The sequence below is a fragment of the Enhydra lutris genome, unplaced genomic scaffold (assembly GCF_002288905.1).
Source record: "Enhydra lutris kenyoni isolate GAN:26980312 unplaced genomic scaffold, ASM228890v2 scaffoldscaffold18, whole genome shotgun sequence".
NCBI classification, from domain to species: Eukaryota; Metazoa; Chordata; class Mammalia; order Carnivora; family Mustelidae; genus Enhydra; species Enhydra lutris.
The window spans coordinates 21,624,999-21,646,254 of NW_019154102.1; the positions used below are offsets into that span (position 1 = coordinate 21,624,999).

Genomic DNA, 21,256 nt, shown 5'->3' on the forward strand with positions numbered 1-21,256 from the left:
AAGCAGGCTTCCTGCTGAGCAGAGAGCCTGATGTAGGACTTGATCCCAGGACCCTGAGATCATGACCTGAGCCGAAGACAGAGGCTTAACCCACTGAGCCACCCAGGCGCCCCTACACCAACTTTTAAAGAACAGACACGTCCCATGATACTTAAGTCATTTCAGAGTTTAGAGAAAGAAGTGAGGTTGTGGAGAAACGATCATTTTCCTATGCATCTGGTGGAAGTGGGACTTGGGATAAACTTTTCGAAAAGGATTCTGACAATATCTAGTAGAATTAAATCTAACTACACATATATTATATATCTATGTATATAAATATATATATATATATATATATATATATATATATATATATATCTTTAATATAGAAGTCTAACTCTGGGGATTCTAGCCTTTAGAAATAAAAATATCAGTTGGTAAGACTGTTTATGTATCACCAATGTTTAGAGTGTCAGAAAGCCTAAAAACAACTTCAGTGTCAACAGGTTGAATAATTGATGATGGAGCCATGCTATGAATATTGCACAACTATTTAAGAAAGGGGATCTACTTGGAGAAATGTCAGTAATTAGAAAAGGAACTAGCAGGCTAATGTCAAGTTTTTGGCAAAAAAGAAAAAGAACATTTCCCATTGCATGCAAATAACACGTTTGTGTATGTTAGTATGAATATACAGAAATGTATGGAAGAAAACACTTGAAGCTTTAACATTGGTTATGTGGAGTTGGCTTGTTGGCTTTCTCTTTGTTGTTTTTGGTTTGTTGCCTCTGCAGTATTTTTAGTTTGAAATGAAAATCTGGTAAGATAGATTTTATATATTTTCTTTTATATATATTCTATATATATTCTATATTCTATATGTTCTATCTATATTCTATATTATTCTGTATATATTCTATATAGATATCTATATCTATATTTTCTATGTATTTTCTTTTTCTATATATTTTAATGTGAATAAAAGAAATACATCTCTGTGAAAAAGAAAGAAAAGAAGGAAGAAAGAATAAAAAGAAAGAAAAGAGAAGAAAAGAGAAGAGAAAAGAAAGTGGGGGTGCCTGGGTGGCTCAGAGGGTTAAGCCTCTGCCCTCAGCTCAGGTCATGGCCTCAGGATCCTGGGATCCAGCCCCACACAGGGCTCTCTGCTCAGCAGGCAGCCGGCTCCCCCACCCCGGCCCCCCCTCCCCAACCTTTCTCTCTCTGCCTACTTCTCTGCCTACTTGTGATCTCTCTCTCTCTCTCTCTGTCAAATAAATAAATAAAATATTTGAAGGAAAGAAAGAATAATATACATCTGCTTGGTAACTGATGCATGAGACTTAGGTGGTGTGATGTGTGTGGTATTCATAGGCGAGACTTGTGAATTTTGACCAATTGTCAGATTTTGACCAATGATTGAGCCTTTATGTTGGTGTAGTAGAGTAACCTTAAGTTATTCAAGTTCTCTCAAACCAAATGAAGGTTATGAATATCTACCACAAAGGGAAGTATTTTGATTGTGAAATGACACATGGAAAGATTTTTAGAGTGTTAAGCTTTTAGGTTAATAAGCTTCAACAGCCTTCTAATTTTCTGACATTTTCAGCGGCAGTGATATACATCACATCACCGCTATAGGGATGCAAAAATAGGTATAAGGCGAGAGCTTAAAGGCAGGCAAACTCCTAACCATACAAAGTATTATGATATCCAGTGCAAGATATTACTGAAGGCAAAAATGGTCAGGGAAGACTTCGCGGAGGCGAGAAAACACGGGTCTTAAAGTTTGCGCATGATATGGATAGGACAGGTAGAGCAGGCAGAGAGCATTGACAACGGGTGCCTAAGGACACGCTGGGCTCCGGGAACGCTACGCCCAAGAGCGCCCCCTTTCGGAAACAAGCTCCTCTGGCTCCGTTCTCGTGCCTCCTGGCGAGCGCGGTGCCAGCGGTACGCAGGCGCCGGGAGCAGATGAGGGCTCGCAAAGGCTCGATAGGCGCGCATGCGTGCAGTTCTCTGGAGGCGGTAGCTTCTTCGGCGTCGAGACTGGAGGCTGAGTGCTAAACTGTGTGGGGCACAAATGGGATCCGGCTGTTAGTCGGGTAGGCATAGGTAGGACCGCTTCCTTGTGGGGAGTAGGGGGCTGGAAGGCGGGAGCCCATAGCGTGGGGTCCTGAACCTTTCCTGTGCGGTCCGGGCCGACTATTGTATCTGTGTCGCAGCGGCTGCGCACAAAATGGCGGCGGGCAGGCGGCGGGGGCGGAGGAGGTTGGGGGACCCCCGAGATGGGAAGGGAAGCTTGGCTGCTCCGCTACTGCGTCGGTTCACTTCGCTGCTCTGGAGGGCCGGGTCGGGTAACCGCGCTGGGACCTTGCTTCAGGAAGAGCCACCCGACGCCGGGTGCATTGGGCGGAGAAATGAGGACAGCCCTTTGGCAACGCCGTGGCGGCCCCTTCCCCATCGGCGCAGGGCCTGCCGAGGCCGCGCCAGGCCTGACAGCCAGAGGAAGCGGTGGTTCTGGAGCACGGAGGAGGGAGTAACCATTCCCGTCGGGCCATGAAGTGAGGCGGCGTAGCTTGAGCTAAGCCCTCTGGCGAGCGGCGTTGTGCAAGAAGCGTGCAGAGAAGAGCATGTTTGTGTTTGGGGCTGGGGAAGAGGGAGTTGGGGGTGAAGGGGGGAATATTAGATCCAGCGGCTTTTGCTGCCGCTGTCTCCTGTGCCTGCCTTTTGCAGCCTTGAAAGCAAAGAAAATGTCACCTCTGTGCGGGACACGGAGGGCTCACAAACGGTTCTGATACTTATTTACAAATTTCTCCGAGGAATCGGGAATACCGATCGTTAATGGTTTGTGTGTGATTCCTAGGCTGAGCCCCGTTCTTTTAAAGCTGGGGGGAGAGTGTATACCGCACAGTTCAGTCCTTGAGGACGTTTGAAAAGGATCTTTTGTTGAGATAATTGCGAATGAGGGAGACTTAACGTTAGTACTAAAATCTTTAATTGAACTAGACAATGACGGCTGCCTCTAGCTAATTTTTCTTAAGATTTACTCTAAGGAGAAATTTTGGGGGGGTGGAACCCTATTTTAATCTGATGGCTTTTTGAAGAAAAACTTGTTACCAGGATCCGGCAACTGAAGTTGATTCAAATTTTTTTTCTAACCGGCTTTGGAATTGTGCGCAAAAAAATTTCTTCGTCGTTCCCCCGCCCCCCCACCACCATTTGTTGTAAAGGGTTGACTTATTTATTGAGAATATTTGCTGATTCAGATTTGCAATTAGTATTGCTAAATCAGAAAAATTAATTTCCAAAAAATGATTAATGAGTTTATATGGAAAAATAAGTGCATAATATACATTATTTCAACATAGCTTTAATTTTATTAGGCATTCTAGACTTAGCTTATGTTACATTTTTTTTTTTTTTTAATTTGACAACGTTTCATATACGGCTCTTCTGCATACTCTTGTAATATGCACTTTTAAAAAATTGTGTGGAATCCATCATGTTAATACAGTAAAATATGCTGGGCCATTCCCTGCTTCATCGTTGCTATCTGCTAAGGGGAAAGATAAAACAGTTGGAAGAAGTCACAAAATCTCATTAGTTTCTATTAACTAGTTTTCAGAATGTATTTATTCATGTTACATATTTTTTACCCTGAATATTGGTTATATTTTAGTATTATAATCTTTTTTTGTCTTGGAGAGTATATATAGCAGATACTCTTGTTTAAAAAAATGCTTATTAAAAATCAGATCACTTTGTACTTCTTGGTTGTCATAAAGATTTTCTCTTGGGTGCTCTTAAGGTGATCTCTGGAGATTTCTATGTAGTGAAAGAAAATGCGAGACAAATAGTTTAGTGAAATGAGAATGGGCTTTGGAATCAGGAGATCTGGATTCAGATGTCTTGTTTTCCCTTACTGAATGTCTAAGGTTTTGGGTAAGTTACTTTAATCTTTCTAAACTTTTGTTTCCTTACCTGTAAATTGGTGATACTACTACTTCCTGCTTGGGATTGTTGTGAGAATTGAAAGAGACAACGAATAGAAAGCCCCTATACTTTGGCATATACTAGGTTCTTAATAAATATTAGCTGATACTTTTATTACAAATGTTTAAGTTTCAGGCGGCATCTTTTGATAAAAGATTGTTTCTTGTGGATATTCCCTTTTAGTTAAAAAGAGGCTTAAAGGAATTCAGATTAAATTGATAGAATTTTGGAGTTGAAAATCATCTAATATTTCATTAAAATTTTGGTATATCTGTACATTTTGTATGTACCTCTCTTGTAGCACTTATCAAAATATATTATAACCATTTATTTATATGGTTGTTACGTTCATCTTTGTATATGTCCCAGGGCTCCATGCTCCTGTGTTGAGTGAATGAACTCATGTAGTAGTTACCAGAGCCTGGGTAAGAACCTAGCTAGCCCTTGGAGTCCAAATTGTGTTCTTTCTAGCATGACTTAATGTGTACTGGTCATAAAGTTTGAATAAATCTGTGCAAATTCCTCATAAAATGCTTTATATAGTAAGAATCAGTGCTTCCAGTATGGGTACCCAGTAACATTGTTCAGCTGTTTTGCAAGGAAAGAGGAGCTACTGAATGTTGGCATGTGGTGGTTTAGATCTACAGGTTTTGAAAATAATTTTATTTGTGGCTAAAGCCAATAAGCCCCTGTTTGTATTCAACATTACTTGCTCTTTAATTACTTCAGCTTTATATAGTTATAGTCTGAAATTTGTGGCTGAGAATGAAAATGAAAACAGCTATTTGGAAGATAAAAGAACAATGGAAGGGAGGAAGATGAGGTGTAGAAATAAAACATAGCTATAATAATGGTCAGCAAGGGTCAAAAGCAAGGGTTTTGGTTTTTTTTAAAGATTTTATTTATTTATCTGACAGATCACAAGTAGGCAGAGAGGCAGAGAGAGAGAGAGAGAGAGAGAAAAGCAGGGTCCCCGCTGAGCAGAGAGCCCGACGCGGGGCTCGATCCCAAGATCCTGAGATCATGACCTAGAGGGAAGGCAGAAGCTTAACCCACTGAGCCACCCAGGGGCCCCAAGAGCAAGGGTTTTGTCCTGAGAAGAGTTCAGGGAGGACAGGAAGGTTTTAAGGTACACATATTTGGGTATTTTCTTTGTGGTTACCTTGGGCATTTATATATTTTGGGTTATTTTCAACTCTTGAATTCCTTGAATACCAAAATAATTCTTGTTCCAGTCTTATTTTTTCTTTTGAATTTCTTCATTTCTTTAGAAAACTTTTTATTATGGAAAATTTTAAACATATGCAAAAGCAGAGAGTATTATGTAATTATTCACCCATGTACCTATCGCCCAGCTTCAGTAATTGCAAGCTAATGGTCATGTCTCTACCTTCCACCCTATTATTTTTAATCAAATCCTGTATCATTCAATTTATAGTTCAGAATTTTTCTCTACAATATTTAGAGAAAAACATGCTTATCACTGCTAAAATGATAATTCCTTAATGCCAGTATTCAAATTTCCCCAGTTATGTCTCATATACCACACTCACAGTGTGTATATACATGTGTTAATTTAGTTTCTATCTCAGCTATATTGACATTTTCAGAAATAACCCAAGTCTTAATAAACACAGATACCTATCTACTTCTTAAGTAAAGCATTTTGTTTACTATCTTAACAGTTTCTGAGTAGCACCTGTTGTGAGTCAGGAAGTATAATTTTTAAAAAAAGATTTATTAATTTTATTTGGAGGGGCAGAGGCGGGGAGAGAGAGAATCTAAGGCAGACTCTGCTGAGTGCAGAGCCTGAGGCAGGGCTCTAACTTAGGACAGTAAGATCATGACCTGAGGCGAAATCAAGAGGCAGCCTAGAACTGGTCGCTTAACCAACTGAGCCACCCAGGCCCCTAAAGGTCTAATCACTATTCTGAAGTGGGTGTTGTTTTTATTCCCATTTTTCACATGATGAAACTGAGGCTTGGGTTAACCAGCTTGCTGAAGGTCACTTTTTTAGCACTCAGCAGGACCAGAATTAATACGCTGAATCTAAGGTCTAACTTGTTAGAAAACACTATGCTACATTAGCGTTAAATTTTACTTAAGGGAGTTAACCAATTTTGCATGAAGTAATTCACTGGCACCCCTCCTAACAGGGTGGGTATCATCAGATTAGTTGAAATGTCCCCAAAGATGAGATTATTTTGAATTGCATAATGGGCTGACTAATAGTCAATAGGGAGTGAGCAGGATGTAGAAAAAGAAAAACAAAGATGTGTTTAGGGCTGATGCTCTTTTATTGTGTTGCATGTTTTCTGCCTGTTGCCATACTTGGAGTCTTTTTTTTTTTTTTTTTTTGACTTAGTATATAAATAAGGGGTTAGTCTCGTGTTGGACTGAAGAGGTTGGGTCATGAACTTTCGAATTAATTAAATCTCTGGTAGGAATACCCTGTCTGTCCCTGCGTCCCCTCTTCCATTCTTACACGCATAGACACGTGATTTTTTTTCTTCCTGAACTGATTGAGAGTAATTGCATATTATTGTACTCCTTTAGTTTATTTCCTAAGGACAGAGTATTTTCCTTTGTTGTCAGAGTATATTTAGCAACCTCAATAAATTTAACATTGATAAAATTCTTTACCATTTTCTGATTTTGTCAGTTGACTCAGTAGTGTTCTTTATAGCACTTTATGGGTTTTTTGTTTTGTTTTGTTTTTCCAGTACAGGATCAGTCTAGGGTCAGATAATTGTATTTTTAATTGTTACATCCATTAGTCTTTTTTACTTTGGAACATTTCCTATAACCTTTCTTTGTTTTTCGTGAAGTTGACATTTTTGAAAAGTACAGCCGGCTTTCTTTCTTTCTGTGTTTTTTCCTTTTTTTTTTTTTTTTTTTGGTAATAGAACATTTCTCATTTTGGATTTATCTAATGTTTCCTCTTGATTAGATTCAGATTATGTGTCCCTGGCCAGAAAAATCACATAAGTGGTGCTGGGTCCCCATGTATCAAATCTGGAGGTGCATGATGTCCATCTGTTTGCCATGAATGATAATATGTTTGATAACATATTTGGTCAAAATATTTGATTTCTTCCCTATCCCCCCAGAACTAATTGATTGGTGGAGAGACATTTTAAGACTATGCAGATGTCCTACTTATTAAAATTTCCCTTTAGATTTAATATGCACAGATATTTTTGTCTGAACCAATCTTTACTATTATGGTTACAAAATGATGATTTTTCAAGTCAGTACTCTACATTTGCAGTGGTTGATTGCTATGGAGTTACAGACTCTTGGGTTTTTCAGTGGTTTATAACTTATTGTCCAGTTTTTCTTTTTCTCATTTCATATATATATATATATATAAATACATATATATATATATATATATAAAAATATCTTGTCTTGCATTGCACAGTGAAAGCCCTGGCTCCCAAGACTATCAAATATTTACTTATTTGCTTAATCCTATAACATATCTAAAGTAATTTAAGAATTGCTTCAGCTGTATCATTACCAAAAAATCTCCCCAAAACAAACTACTAGAGAGTAAGAATTTATTGTAGTTCTCCCCTTTTTCCTAACTCCTCTAAAGAGGATATATAAATATATATATAAAGAGGATATATAAAGCAAATAGGGGGTTCGTAAGTTATTTTCATCAGTTTTTTAAGTGGGTTATAGTATGCATTTGAAAAATGATTGAATTAGTTTGCTTTCAGTTTTAGATTTTTTACCTTCTTCCATCCTTGTTTTAATTTAAATAAGTGTTCGTTGTTAACATGCTTCTGAAAGTCAGAACTGTATAATAAGATGTATTCCATGAAATATTCCCATTTTCTTTAAGTCCTTTCTGGCCAGTATCCCATATAGGTAATCAGCTTGTTTCTGTTATCCTACCTGTGTTTCTTTTTGTGACTGCCAAGCAAATATATGTGTCTTCTTATTTTCTTTTTTTTTAATACAAAATGTAACACGTTAGGGGTGCCTGGGTGGCTCAGTCCATTAAGTGTCTGTCTTTAGCTCAGGTCATGATCCCTGGCTCAGTGGAGAGCCTGCTTCTCCCCCTACCTCTTCTGTTCCCCCTGCTGGTGCGCTAGAGCTCGCTCGCTCTCTCTCTCTGTCAAATAAATAAAAGTTTCAAAAAAAAAAAAAGATAACATGCTATATATGCTTTTTTATGCTTTGTGAAGACTTCAAGGAATTTAGCATTTTAAGGCATTTGACCAGATAGTATAGGTATGCTTAATCAAAGATTTTAGAAACTCATTTTAGGCAGAGACAGACATATTTTGGCCTGTACGCTTCATGAAAGTGTACAGCCTAATTGCAGGGAAGGCAGGAATACAGTTATGCCTCAGAACGGTTGCATCTGGTAGTGAATGTCTTCCATACTGTATTTACTTCTTGGGCTTGCTGATCTCTGTTATGTTGGCTTTATTTTGTTTCCGTGGTTGTGATTTCTCACTGAGGCAGTAAAAATGCTGTCGGTAGCATATGAGTTTTATCAACGTCCACCACTTTTCTCATTTCTAGTTTTAAAAACAGTCCCAGGAGAGATTTCTTTATTCCATCTTGGATTAGGCAGTTTCTCTTTGATTAATGCATTACATTTCTTGAGGGTAGCAAGGTAACCAGGCCCACCAAAGCACTTCTCAGGAAGGCATCATTTACTATGAATACAGTGTGGTCTCTCAAGATCCATTTATGTATGCAGTGCTTTTTTAAAAAGTACATATAATTATATTCATCCTGTTTATCAAAAAGTTGTTTTCCTGGGGCACCTGGGTGGCTCAGTCATTAAGCATCTGCCTTTGGCTCAGGTCATGATCCCAGGGTCCTGGGATGGAGCCCCAAATCTGCCTCCCTGCCCAGCAGGAAGCCCACTTCTCCTGCTTGTGTTCCCTCCCCCGCTGTGTCTTTCTCTGTCAAATAAATAAAATCTAAAAAAAAAATTGTTTTCCTGGAAATAGTAACTATTAAATCATTGCTATATGGGATGGTTAATGCATGGTTCTCATGGTGATCTGTTCTTGGCATTGTGCGTTAGCAAGTTGAGCTTCCTTTTTTTTTTTTTTTTTTTAATATATGGAATCATGATGTTTATCAGCCTGCTCAGTTGACAGTGAAGTTTGTGGTGCCCTCCATGATATCAAATGATGTTTCTAATCGTCTGCTTATTTTTTCTTTCTGTTTCTTGACAGTTTCTTCGAGGTGTACCACATTTTGGCATTTTAAGTTCTAGTGATATTGTCCAGCCAAACTTGTGGTACCTTCAGAGTTATGACTTACCTTCTTTGAGACATGAAGGGACACAACTTACGGTAGAAAACAGTTGGCTGATGGATCCATCTGTATAGTAGAAGAGATTAGCAGATTGAGTGACATTTAAACTGAGGAAAGCGTAGAAAGATATGTACTCTCTTATATATTAACTGGCCAGTGTAATACCTGTATTCTTAGGTACGAAAGTGGATTTATATGTTGTCAGTCACTCCAACAAGATGTATATATCTAGAAAAGTCAGTGGTTGTTTTCCTTTATGTTTAGATTATAGAAAAAACTCTTCTGTATGTCATGAGGGTAATTTTTCTTTATTTTGGGGGGGTGATAATGAACATTTATTACTTTTTTTTACAATGAGAAAAAGCAAAGTTATAAAATTTACATTTTATGTATCTAGAATATTGTATGGAAAGATACAGAGAGGAAGTATAGATTCTAGTTATGATCTTGCAACTTAGTCCTGAGGCTTCAGTTAATCTGTTAAAACTGGGATTCCCTTGCTCACTGTGTGGTTGTGAGGTTCCAGGTAGATAATGTATATTAAAGTGCTTTGTAAAGTTCACCTTTGGGGTTTGATACAAATTTTTCATTATGGCTAATGGAGCCATTATGATCAGGCTGACTAATTTTTTTTTTTTTTTTTTTTTTAAGATTTTATTTATTTATTTGATAGAGATCACAAGTAGGCAGAGAGGCAGGCAGAGAGAGAGGGAAGCAGGCTCCCCGCCAAGCAGAGAGCCCGATGCGGGGCTCGATCCCAGGACCCTGAGATCATGACCCGAGCTGAAGGCAGAGACTCAACCCACTGAGCCACCCAGGCGCCCCAGGCTGACTAATTTTTGATGATACTTGTAGATTTTTAGATTTCCGGTTTCTTTAACAGTATCTATAAATAAAATAAAAAAATAAAGGACTATCTTTCTTCCAAAAGATTATGTTAGAATAACAGGCAGTTTTTGATATTCCATGGTAGTGAACATCTCAGAAAGAATTTATGGGATCTAGTGTCAATATATTTTTAATCCATCAAGCCATTTCTACATGCCTGCCTCAGAGGTCAGTTTCTATTAAGTGTTTCTAAAAGAATTTTTATGTTTGACATTTTATTGAATATTTGTTGTTTCAGAGTGGCATGTTTCGGTTCTTAAAGGGGCATAGAAAGGAGTTAACTGCTACTTATCACAATAATAGAATTTTTTTCAGGAGTTCATAATGTTTCATGACCAGTAAATATCCTGGTTTTTTAAAAATACTTAATATAGGAAAATAAAATGTTAACTGAAAACAGTGTATTTCTAATTTCATACAGTAATGTTTGGTGTATTTTCCTGCCCTTCTTATTCATGTGTGTATTCACATAAACAAACCTGAAAGAAATAAATCAAAATACTAGTTCATTCTAGGATCATGGTTTTAATGGTAAGGATTTAATTTACTACTTTTTATTTTCTATGAAAAGCATATGTTACTTATATGATAGGAATAAAATTTGTTTTTAAGTATTAATATTTAGTTATAGTTGTTTTCAAAGCAGTGTTAATAATGAAAAACTCAGATCTTAACTCCGGTTTTTCAGAGTTAGTGATTTCATAAATTACTGTAGGTGAACCATCCTCTTTATGGCTAAAGCTCAGTTATCCAGAAAATGGCATATTCCCTAATAGTTATGGTTAATAAAGATTATATTTACTGTGTCAGGCATTTGTTCGGAGTTTTGGCTGTCACTTGTTACTTTGTAAAAATTCTGTGATATTACCAGAATTTACAAATAACTGTAACTGAATGCCACTGTTGGTGAAACCCTTTGGGTTTCTTGTAGTAGCAGATTTGGAGAACAAGGATTCTCTTATATTTGCTATTTTTGGTTTAGATACCAGCTTGACTTTAGACATATGTGATGGTAGTACTATGTATCTATATAAGTAATACTATTATGTGGCTATTTTATCTTTAATCAGCATTTTATGTTTTGTGCATATGCCAGTTAAAAAAGAGGAAAACAATTTGGCGGGTTTTATGTACTAGTTATTATCCTTAGGGTATATCCCACCAAGGATATTTAATATTCCTTTTTACAGGTGCAAAATATGGTGTAACATAGTTTATTTGACCAATCTCCAGTCTTTGCAAACCCTCTTAATTGGAGAGATGTGAAAAGGGAAATATCCAAATTTTTAACTGTATTTTATCATTTTGGTTTCTCTGGTTCTTATGAGACGCTAACTCCATCTTAAAAACTGGAGCATTAGCTTTACTTCTGTTCTGGCTTAATAGCCTTGCTACTTCCCCGTGTAGATCAGCACTGTTAAAGTATTTGTTTAGTGGGTGAATAAGAGTTGGGTTTGAAGTTACTGTGACATATTTATGTTAAGACAGTTTCTCTAAGTTTTTAGGAGTACCTAGAATTTTTTTTAGGTATCTTGAAAGATCCGATAGTTGATTTTGAATTTTATTCTTCTGAATCTGTTGAGGTGATAAATTCCTATGCCTCATTTAGTGATTAGCATTTGCATTGAGTATGTGTACCCGGAGGCATTATTGGTAGGGCTGAAGTTTAAACAAAGGGGAGACAAGTTAAGAAACAACGGAAAGGATGCTGATCGGTGGGGCTTGCCTGTCTTTACATTAGAGTTGAAGAAATGAAGCTTGAAAATTCTATAACTGCCAAAGGGAAATTTGTAATACTTTATAAATAGAACGCTTGAACTACAAATACCAGCTTCTTTTTAGTCAAAACGTTTTGTTTGCAGTTAATGTGAATGATAGTTTTAAGAGAGACTAAACCATAACTTTCCTAAATGATTTTTTAATCATTTAGGAAATATGCTTACACTTACAAAATAAAAAGACAGTTATGCAAATGAAATATGGGTGTACTCCTTAAATTTCATTTACAGAAAACTCACAAAGTTACTTAATGTTTTTTTAGCCATGGAAGATCCGTTACTTGGCATATGCATTGTAGGCATACTTTTTCGTATATTTTAAAAATAGTCTCTGTCAGTTCTTACCATTGTTGAGCATTGTGTTTCATGCTTGCTTCACACTTAATATTCATGTCACTGTAATGGGAATAGAACTAGAGACAGCTGAGCACATGATTAGTAAAGTAATTTATCATAATTCCTCTTTAGTGATGTTTGATGAACTACTTTGTCAAACTTTTCTACCAGGATTAAAAGTGATAGTGGTAGTATAAGAATGTATTTGATGATTTTACATTAGTCAATCAGTGTCTGAACATATTAACTAAATGCAATCTAAAATGAAAATAAACTATACTTAGAATAGGTCTTAAATCCAGAAGGAGTCTTGGGATAAAAGTTAGAAGTGTTGGCTTAAAGTTCAGAAGGATTAAACTTGTTCTTAGAAGGGAGGTTAGTTAAAGAGACCTATTGAAAGAGTGACATTTGCTTATAATGATGGATTTTCCAGGATACACATATCTGGAGAGAAACTTTCTTACCTCTAGCCAGCAGCAGGTCCTGGAATCAGAATGCTTCATATATAACTATGACTAAATAAGCCCCTAACTTGTCTTACCAAGAGAGAAGGGAAGACAGCCTCTTTGGGAGAGCCAGGACTTCTGTTAACTTACTGCTGTGTCCTCATTAGATTTCACATTGGGACTCACCACGTAAGTCACTCACTACATGTCAGACAAGATAGGACATCTAGTGTGTGTGCGCACGTGTGTGTTTTAAGGCTAAAAATACAAACAAGCCAAATCTCTGCTTACTGAGAGTTGAAATTTAAATTAGGGAAAGGCCTTTTAATTCTCTTCATTTATATTCCAAACTGTTCTATGAATCTTGAATCTTTCAGGACTGATAATCATGACTACAGCACTTATATAGATAATGGCAGTTGTTGAAACATGGAAATAATTCTGCCCTTATTAGTAAGTAGCTTTCTCCCCAAGGGCAGAGCTCCACTTCCCCCACTCTTTTAGTCCCTTCCCGAGGACTGTCCCCCTCCCCCCAACTCCCCACCTCATGCTATAGCAACTAAAAGCTTAAGGGGGGTAGAGAAAGGAGGGGCTCAGGACCCTGGTTGCACACTGTAAGTCACAAGTTACTGTTATAATTGTTCCTTGCTGTGCTTTACCAGTTACTAAATATTTGAAGTATCACCTCTGAGTATAAGCATGAAGAAGACTCAAGTTTAGGAAGCACAAAATGAAGTTTTTAAATAAACAACAGCATCATATAGCCTTTAATGTATAGTAAGCATCATGTCTCTCTAGGAAGGGTAGCTAGTGCATGCATTTCAGACTTTCTTGACCAGGGAATTTGTTTGTGAAGACCTACAGTCTTAACAGGATGTTTCTGTAGAATACAGTTTGTGAAGGGCTGCTCTCTTACAATCTATAAACATATATCATAGACCCATTAGGAAGTATGTAGGTAAGTTTTTTCCTTTAAAGAACTTAGGACTTACATACCTCTAAATGATAACTTGTTCACAATTCCATGTGGTAGTTAGATGACTGATTGAAATCTGTTCTTTTTGATTTCCTTATGGGGGAGAAACAGTATTTGGGAGAGTTTGTGTTCCTGATGTTGTGGGAAGAGTCCTCACCAGTTAAGGAAAACGGTGCTGGAAACAGTTTGAGTAACTAGATGACAAACTGCTTATATAAGACAAAGTTTTCTTGGAAATAATCCTGTTTTATGGAAAACAGGCACGGTTTCATATGGCTGTTGTCTAAAAAGACTTGGAGTTTGTTATAAATGAACATTATTGACAGAATTCGGATATCATTTCAATGTTTGCTAAACTTGTGTCTGCTGCTTGTATCTGTTGAATTAGAAGCGTGTAATTTTTGTTGTTGTGTTTCATTCCAATTTGAAAATTAATTATGTATGTTAATGACTGGATGTGATCAAATAGGTTAACAAATATTCGAGGGAATTTTAAGTAGGAGTAGAGTTTATGCTTGGAAGATAAGACAGCAATAAACACATGGTTTTAATTGACAGTGGATAGTTTAAAAAAAGACCACACATATGAACACAAAATGTATGAATCCCAAATAGTACAAGCAACAAATAAGAAAGTTTGGGCCTTCGTGGTCAGAAAGGTTTAATGGGGGCTGACCATTGAGTAAAATCAAGTAAGTCATGACGGTCCAGGGCAAAGTTATTTTGTTTGTTTTGATTGGAACAGATGGTTAGAAGGGAGTGTGTTAATCAGATAAAGCCCATTTCTCAGCCAAATTAACATTTCACTACCATTATAAATTAAAAAAGGATGTAGTGGAGTTATGGGTGAAGTTGTAGCTTGAACCAGAAAGTGATGATCATCAAATATGATCTGTAGTGCGGATTTTCACAGTAAGTGTAGATGTCTCAAGACCTCGTGTTTCCCACCTTGCATTTCTGTAGGTATAAAAGTAGGTAAACAGGCATAGTCTGTTTTTTGTTTGTTTGTTTTGTTTTTTTAAAAAACTGGGAGAGGAAGTCATGTTCGGTGGTCGCTGACCTTGGTCCTGAATGATAGCTAAACTACTATTTTTCTGAGACTCAGGTTAGAATGAGTTGTGTTGTGCTCTCATGGCTGGACAGCAACCAGTTTAATACAGTGTCTGGAACTGCAAAATATTCTTGCTCACATCTATTAGGGATTAAGAACATGCGTTATGGGGTTAAATTATCTTGAGTGCAAATCTTGGCCCAGTCATTTATTATCTGTGCAAGTTACTTAATTTCTGTGCCTTAGCGTCCTTGTCTGTAAAACTTAATATTTGAAGAGGTTTTTGTGAGAATTAAATTAATCAATCCATGTAAAGTGCTTAGAACAGTCACTGCCACATGAATAGTATAAACTTAGTCTTTGTTATTATCTATACATATTTGCCTGTACACTGGAGGGAATCCAAGAGAAAGGTGACTGGTGGTTGTGCTGCATATTATGTTGTCTGTTATAATCAATCCATGCTCCTGCGCACTCTTTTGTCAGACTCTAGTCAAGTTATTGATGATAAGTTTTCTTCTTAAAAGAAACATTTGTTTAACAATGGAAACTTAAGCATAGTCTAATTACTATATGGAATTTTTGAGATGTGATTTCAAGGAAGACTGTGTCTTGGAGAAATGGGTCTTGTAAAATTTTAGGCTTACAGTTTTTGTTTTAATGGTTTGAACCTAACGTACGTATTAAGTATATGTGTATTTCTAAGTATTTTAATGACTTCCTCTTTTTTTCCAGTAACAAAGCATGAAATAAATCCCCAGTGTTTTTCAAGATTATGTAAAAGGATTTGTAATTACCGCTCAGCACCTAGGACAGCACCCAGTGCCACACTTTGTACATGAACTCTGGCTTGAGGTTTGGGGTGTGTGTTCTGGATTCGGGAAAGAAAAGAAGAGAACATTTTGGGAAAGTTAACAATTCTCGTAAACACCCTAAAAGTATATGAAATGGAGGATGGTTTCATGGCTTTATTTCAAAATGTTTTACACTGGCTGTAGAACCCACTTCATGACGTGGTTTGAGTTAAAATGATCTAATATTTGTGTTTTAACTTTCAGCTTTGTGTTATTCTTGGAAAATTTCGCACCACTTGTGAATTCCTTGAACCTGGGCATTGCAAACCCACTTCTGTTGGGCCCATCTCCTTTGCACTTTGCTCAGATTAAGACTCAGTTGGCGCTTCAGCAGCTGAATGCCGTTGCCTCACATAGTTCAACACCACCTTATACTTTATTAAATCAGGCTTTCTTGAAAATAGCCATGTCGAGACCCAGGTTTAATCCTCGAGGAAACTTTCCACTTCAGAGGCCACGAGCACCTAACCCTTCTGGGATGAGGCCTCCAGGACCATTTATGAGGCCTGGATCCATGGGTCTTCCAAGATTTTACCCAGCAGGGAGAGCCCGTGGAATTCCGCACAGATTTGCTGGCCATGAATCTTATCAGAACATGGGACCACAGAGAATGAATGTTCAGGTAACTCAACACCGAACTGATCCAAGATTGACCAAAGAAAAATTGGATTTTCATGAAGTACAACAAAAGAAGGGGAAGCCTCATGGTAGCCGGTGGGATGATGAGCCTCATATATCTGCATCAGTGGGAGTGAAACAGAGTCTAACACAGGTTACAGAGCAGAGTCCTCAAGTGCAGAGCCGCTATACGAAAGAGAGTGCCTCAAGTATCTTAGCAAGTTTTGGATTATCTAATGAAGATTTAGAAGAACTCAGTCGCTATCCTGATGAACAGCTAACCCCTGAAAATATGCCATTAATTTTGAGGGATATAAGAATGCGAAAGATGGGGCGTCGATTACCCAATTTGCCTTCTCAGAGCAGAAATAAAGAAATGCTTGGTAATGAGGCAGTTTCAAGTAATGTGATTGATTATGGGCATGCAAGCAAATATGGCTACACAGAAGATCCACTTGAAGTACGTATTTATGATCCTGAAATTCCAACAGATGAGGTCAAGAATGAATTTCGGTCACAGAGCATTTCTGCATCTGTTCCCACTCCAAATGTGATATGTAATTCTATGTTTCCTGTTGAAGATGTGTTTCGACAGATGGACTTCCCCGGTGAGTCCTCTAATAATCAGTCCTTTTTCCCAGTTGAGAGTGGAACTAAGATGTCAGGCTTACACATTTCAGGAGGACAGTCAGTCCTTGAACCAGTAAAATCCGTCAGTCAATCCATTAGCCAAACAGTTAACCAGACAATGAATCAGTCTCTTATTCCTCCACCTATGAACCAGCAACCTTTTTCATCAGAATTAATTTCAGCTGTAAGCCAGCAAGAGCGGATCCCACATGAACCTGTGATTAATTCATCTAGTGTACATGGATCAGGAGGAAGCAAAAAGAATTACCAGTCAGAGGCTGACATTCCCATTCAGTCGCCCTTTGGGATTGTGAAAGCATCATGGTTACCAAAGTTTTCACATGCTGATGCCCAGAAGATGAAGAGACTTCCAACTCCCTCTATGATGAATGATTATTATGCAGCGTCTCCAAGAATATTTCCACATTTGTGTTCTCTGTGTAACGTAGAATGTAGTCATTTGAAGGTGAGTGTTTTTAAAGATCACTGTATAATGATACTCAGCGCCCAAATTTCCTCTAAATTTTTATATTGTGCTGGTGTTAACTAGGCATTGAGGAAATGGCAGAAATGATTTGTGATTGCAACTTCCCTGCTTAGTTGTAATCTTAGTAGTCCTGGCCTTAATACTGAATTGAGTGTTAGGCTTTCTGTATTCCTGTGACTGGGCACATGACATAGTTTGTCCATGTACTTTGAACTTTTGGATTAGTTCTCTTAGAAAATTCATGCAACATAAAATTTATATAACATAAACCATGGACTTAAAAAACAACATCACATGAGTCAACTTTAAATAGAATCTGTTACTATAAAAATATAAAAAATTGGAATAAAATATTTGTACTGCATGCTTTCAAGGGACAGTATATTGCAGCCTTGCATGTATCTACCTGTCTTAGGCTAAAAGTTGATTTTAATATTTTCTGACTCTAGATTAGGAATTTTAGTGTTTCATGAGAAGGAGCTTCCTAAACTTAATCCATAGCAAAATTGAGTCAAGAATAATTATTTTGGGGTTAGCTGTCAACTCAGAATAGTGTAAAATGGTAAACTGTAGAGAGAAAAATCTTAAAAAAATAAAGGCCTTAGGTACCTCTATGGTCAGTATAATTAGAAGAAAGTATTTTATAGAAGTGCTGAAGAGTAATGTAGAATATACTTTTTTGATAGTACAGTTGACTCTTGAACAGCTTGGGGCTTGGGGGTACCAACTCCTGCACCGTTGAAAGTCCAAGTTGACTCCTTAAAAACTACTAATAGCCTGTTGACTGGAAGCCTTACTGACAGCATAGATAGTTGGTTAATACGTTTTGTATGTTAATAGTATTGTATACTGTATTCTTATGATAAAAGTAAGCTAGAGAAAAGAAAATTGTGAGAAAATACATTTATGCATACTGTAAAAATCTGTGTGTAAGTGGACCCGTGCACTTCAAACCGGTGTTCAAGGGTCAACTGTAATCGTTGGCGGATTTGTGTAGGAGTTCTCCAGTATGATTTACTTACTTACATGTATTTGGAAACCACTGTTTCTTCTGTTCACTAATGGGATTTGTAGATTTATATTATAAATGGTCAGGAAGGAATGTACTTCCCATGGAATAAGCTTCGATTCAAGGCCATATCATTGGCTATATACTTTGTATAGGCTTAAAAACCTATAGGTGTTTAATTCTTTTTTTTTCTACTTCCAGTGCTGCTCTTTTTTATTGTCTTTGTATTACCCACTCACAGATTTCAGCTGATGCTTTTGTTAACTCTAGCAAAGGAAAGCGGCATTCTTCCTCATTTTAGTAAAATTTGTGGAGTTCTAGTAAAATAATAATTGCTGTCCCTATTAAGGGAGATAGCCAAGTCTTGAAAAATTTCAGAATAATTCATAGCACTTAGCCTTTAAGTAGTGCTGGTCTAAGTTCCTAATTGAGTAATAGGCTGTCTGTGTTCCATTTGAACTTTTAACTAGTCATGGTGAATCCAAGAAAGGTATATTAAAATAAAGAACTTAAAAGTTTTTATTTTGTTGAATGGAAAAGGTATACGTTTATTCAGTAGGTATTTACTGATTACCAGTTTCATACATGGCTATATTAGATGCTGGGCAGAAATGAGAGCTATATAAAATGAAGATGTTGGTCTTAAGCACTTTAAACAGTCTCATTGAAGAGAAAAATTACACACCTAAGGAATTTTAAAAATTAGAGGGCATCAAATGGTTCAGTGATTGCATTTAACTTTTTGGATGTGCTGTAGGGGAGAGAGATTTAATATATCTATCTTGACTTTAGGCTTATATCCATTCAGGCCAGCTTTATTAATTTATCAACACCTATTGTGTTTTTAGCAGCATATAATTAAAAAGAAGTATAAATAATGCTCGCTTTGGCAGTACTTTAGCTAAAATTGAATCAATAGAAGATTAGCATGCCCCGTGTACAAGGATGACATGTGAATTAGTGATATGTTCCATGTTTTTTGTAGTAAGTGTAGTTACCATCATCATCTCATACAGATAAAAAGAAAGCCCCCCCCCCAAAAAAAAGTATAAATGTACTTTCTTACATCAAAAGACTAGTTGGGTAAGATTTAGTGACAGTGACTAACTGTGTTGAATCTGGCCTGGAAGGATTTGGGAGGGAAGACTTCATGGAGTTCGTTAAATATAGGTCTTGAATAATGAGTAGGCTTCAGATATACCTAGGGGCGGAGGGATGACATTTTAGATGTCAGCAGTAGCAGTAGGTACCAAAGGCCTTCAAAAGCTTAGCTTAAGGAGTTTAGGCTTGAGGTGAGCTTAAGGAGTTTAGACTGAGGTGAGAGGCATTAGGAAGCTAATTAAGGTTTTTGATACATGAAGTGACATGTTCAAAGTGTATTTTAGGGAGATAAATCTGGCAGATGTATGCAGGGTGAATAAGAATGAGAAGAGATAATGGTAGGGCACCGAATATGAGGCTTCCCTAGTTCCTTCAAGTTTAAGGTGGTGAAAGTCTGGGTTAGTATGATAAAAATAAAACTTCGAAAAATAAATCATTAGTAATTGATTCATTAGAATTCACAGAGATTGCCATTTAAAACACCTTTTTTTAAACAACAGCATGATGGATCTAACAATGAATTCTTCACTACTAGATGACCACGTGATAGGGATTTGTGAACATGGACATAGATGGTACAAACAACTTCTCTTATTTCTCTGTGATATATCTTGCTGCCTTGTAAACATGGATTTATATGACCTTGTAAATAATGTAGCCAATTAATGTAAATTATCAACTGCTTTTTTTTGGGGGGGGGCTAATTGTCATTTGACAGATGGTTCCCCACTGCTGAATCTTTAAAACTATAGCCTGAAAAGGGCAACAGTAGACTGTAAAATGTATTTCTTTTCTAAATTGGGGTTCAGATGTCAGAGAAGGAGCTGTGCTTAGTTTAGATGTTACGTCTTTTTGGCTGTCCTCAGTTTAGAAGCTGTCCTTCTGACTTAAATAATTCAGTTTGAGAAAATATTAATTGACATAAAAGATTTTTGAGATAGTTGGAGGATAGAGTAAACTCTTATATGGGTAGGTATTTTCACAGTTTGATTCTGTGCCTACTCAAGTCTGAAGTCTTACAAGCGTTTCCTGCTTAGTAGGTAATTACCACTTTTTCTCTAGAGAGGCAGTACTGCTTTTGGATCCTTTTTATCTAATCTGGATACTGTAGACAGTCTAGAAATTGGGTGGCATAGGTATATTTATTGAGCTTAAAGCAAGTGATATCAGTGAGTGAAGTGGGCCTGTTAAATAGTACTCTGTGTGTGTGTGTGTGTGTGTGTGTGTGTGTGTACATATGCATATATATATGAATGTTTGTATAGAACTGGAGAGTATGCCTTAAATAGGGCAGCTATCAGCATCAGCTGATACTTGCTATACAGAATACATGTCCAGTATTGTTTTTTCAAGAGAAGCTGAAAGTTTGGATTTGGGGGTAGAAATCACTGGATTTTTAAATGATGGCAACTTATTCAAGTAAAATGCTTTATGGTGTAAATAAATTATGCCCAACCACTATTTGCCAGTGTGTCTCTTTGATGTAAACAATGTCCAGTTAATGTCAAAGACATGGGTTCAGCAGTACTAGAGACTCTTCACTGCCAATCTCTTCTAGCTTTCTATTTGTACCATTGAGCGGGATATGCAAACATTTCTTTTTTGCAATCCACAGTTAGTTTCATGGCTTAATGAAGTAGTTTAGGGTTTTTCCTAACCTGTTGCTGAGTATTATAAATAGCATGCACTTGTCTTCAGATAGTTCTTGACAAGACAGATTCCAAAATTAGTGTCAACTGGGGTTTTAACTGGAAACTTCTAGTTTGTAGCAGTGCCATACTAAAATGTTTTTGAAATGGATATGAATAACATTTT

At 37.1% G+C, this 21,256-nt stretch overlaps 1 protein-coding gene across 6 annotated transcripts in view; it reads left to right on the forward strand.

The window, feature by feature from the left end:
* The first annotated feature begins 2,064 nt into the window (after positions 1-2,064).
* The window catches only part of LOC111147954 (zinc finger protein 638), a 79,082-nt gene continuing 59,890 nt past the window's right edge, over positions 2,065-21,256 (forward strand). For 4 of the 6 annotated variants that reach the window (XM_022504246.1, XM_022504248.1, XM_022504247.1 and 1 more), the window contains exon 1: positions 15,053-17,310. In XM_022504246.1, the coding sequence (XP_022359954.1) occupies positions 16,003-17,310 (1,308 nt within the window). In that variant the 5' untranslated portion in view covers positions 15,053-16,002. Of the gene's footprint in view, positions 2,095-15,052; positions 17,311-21,256 lie in introns of those variants that run through there. The other 2 variants (XM_022504243.1, XM_022504244.1) reach the window with 2 other exon arrangements.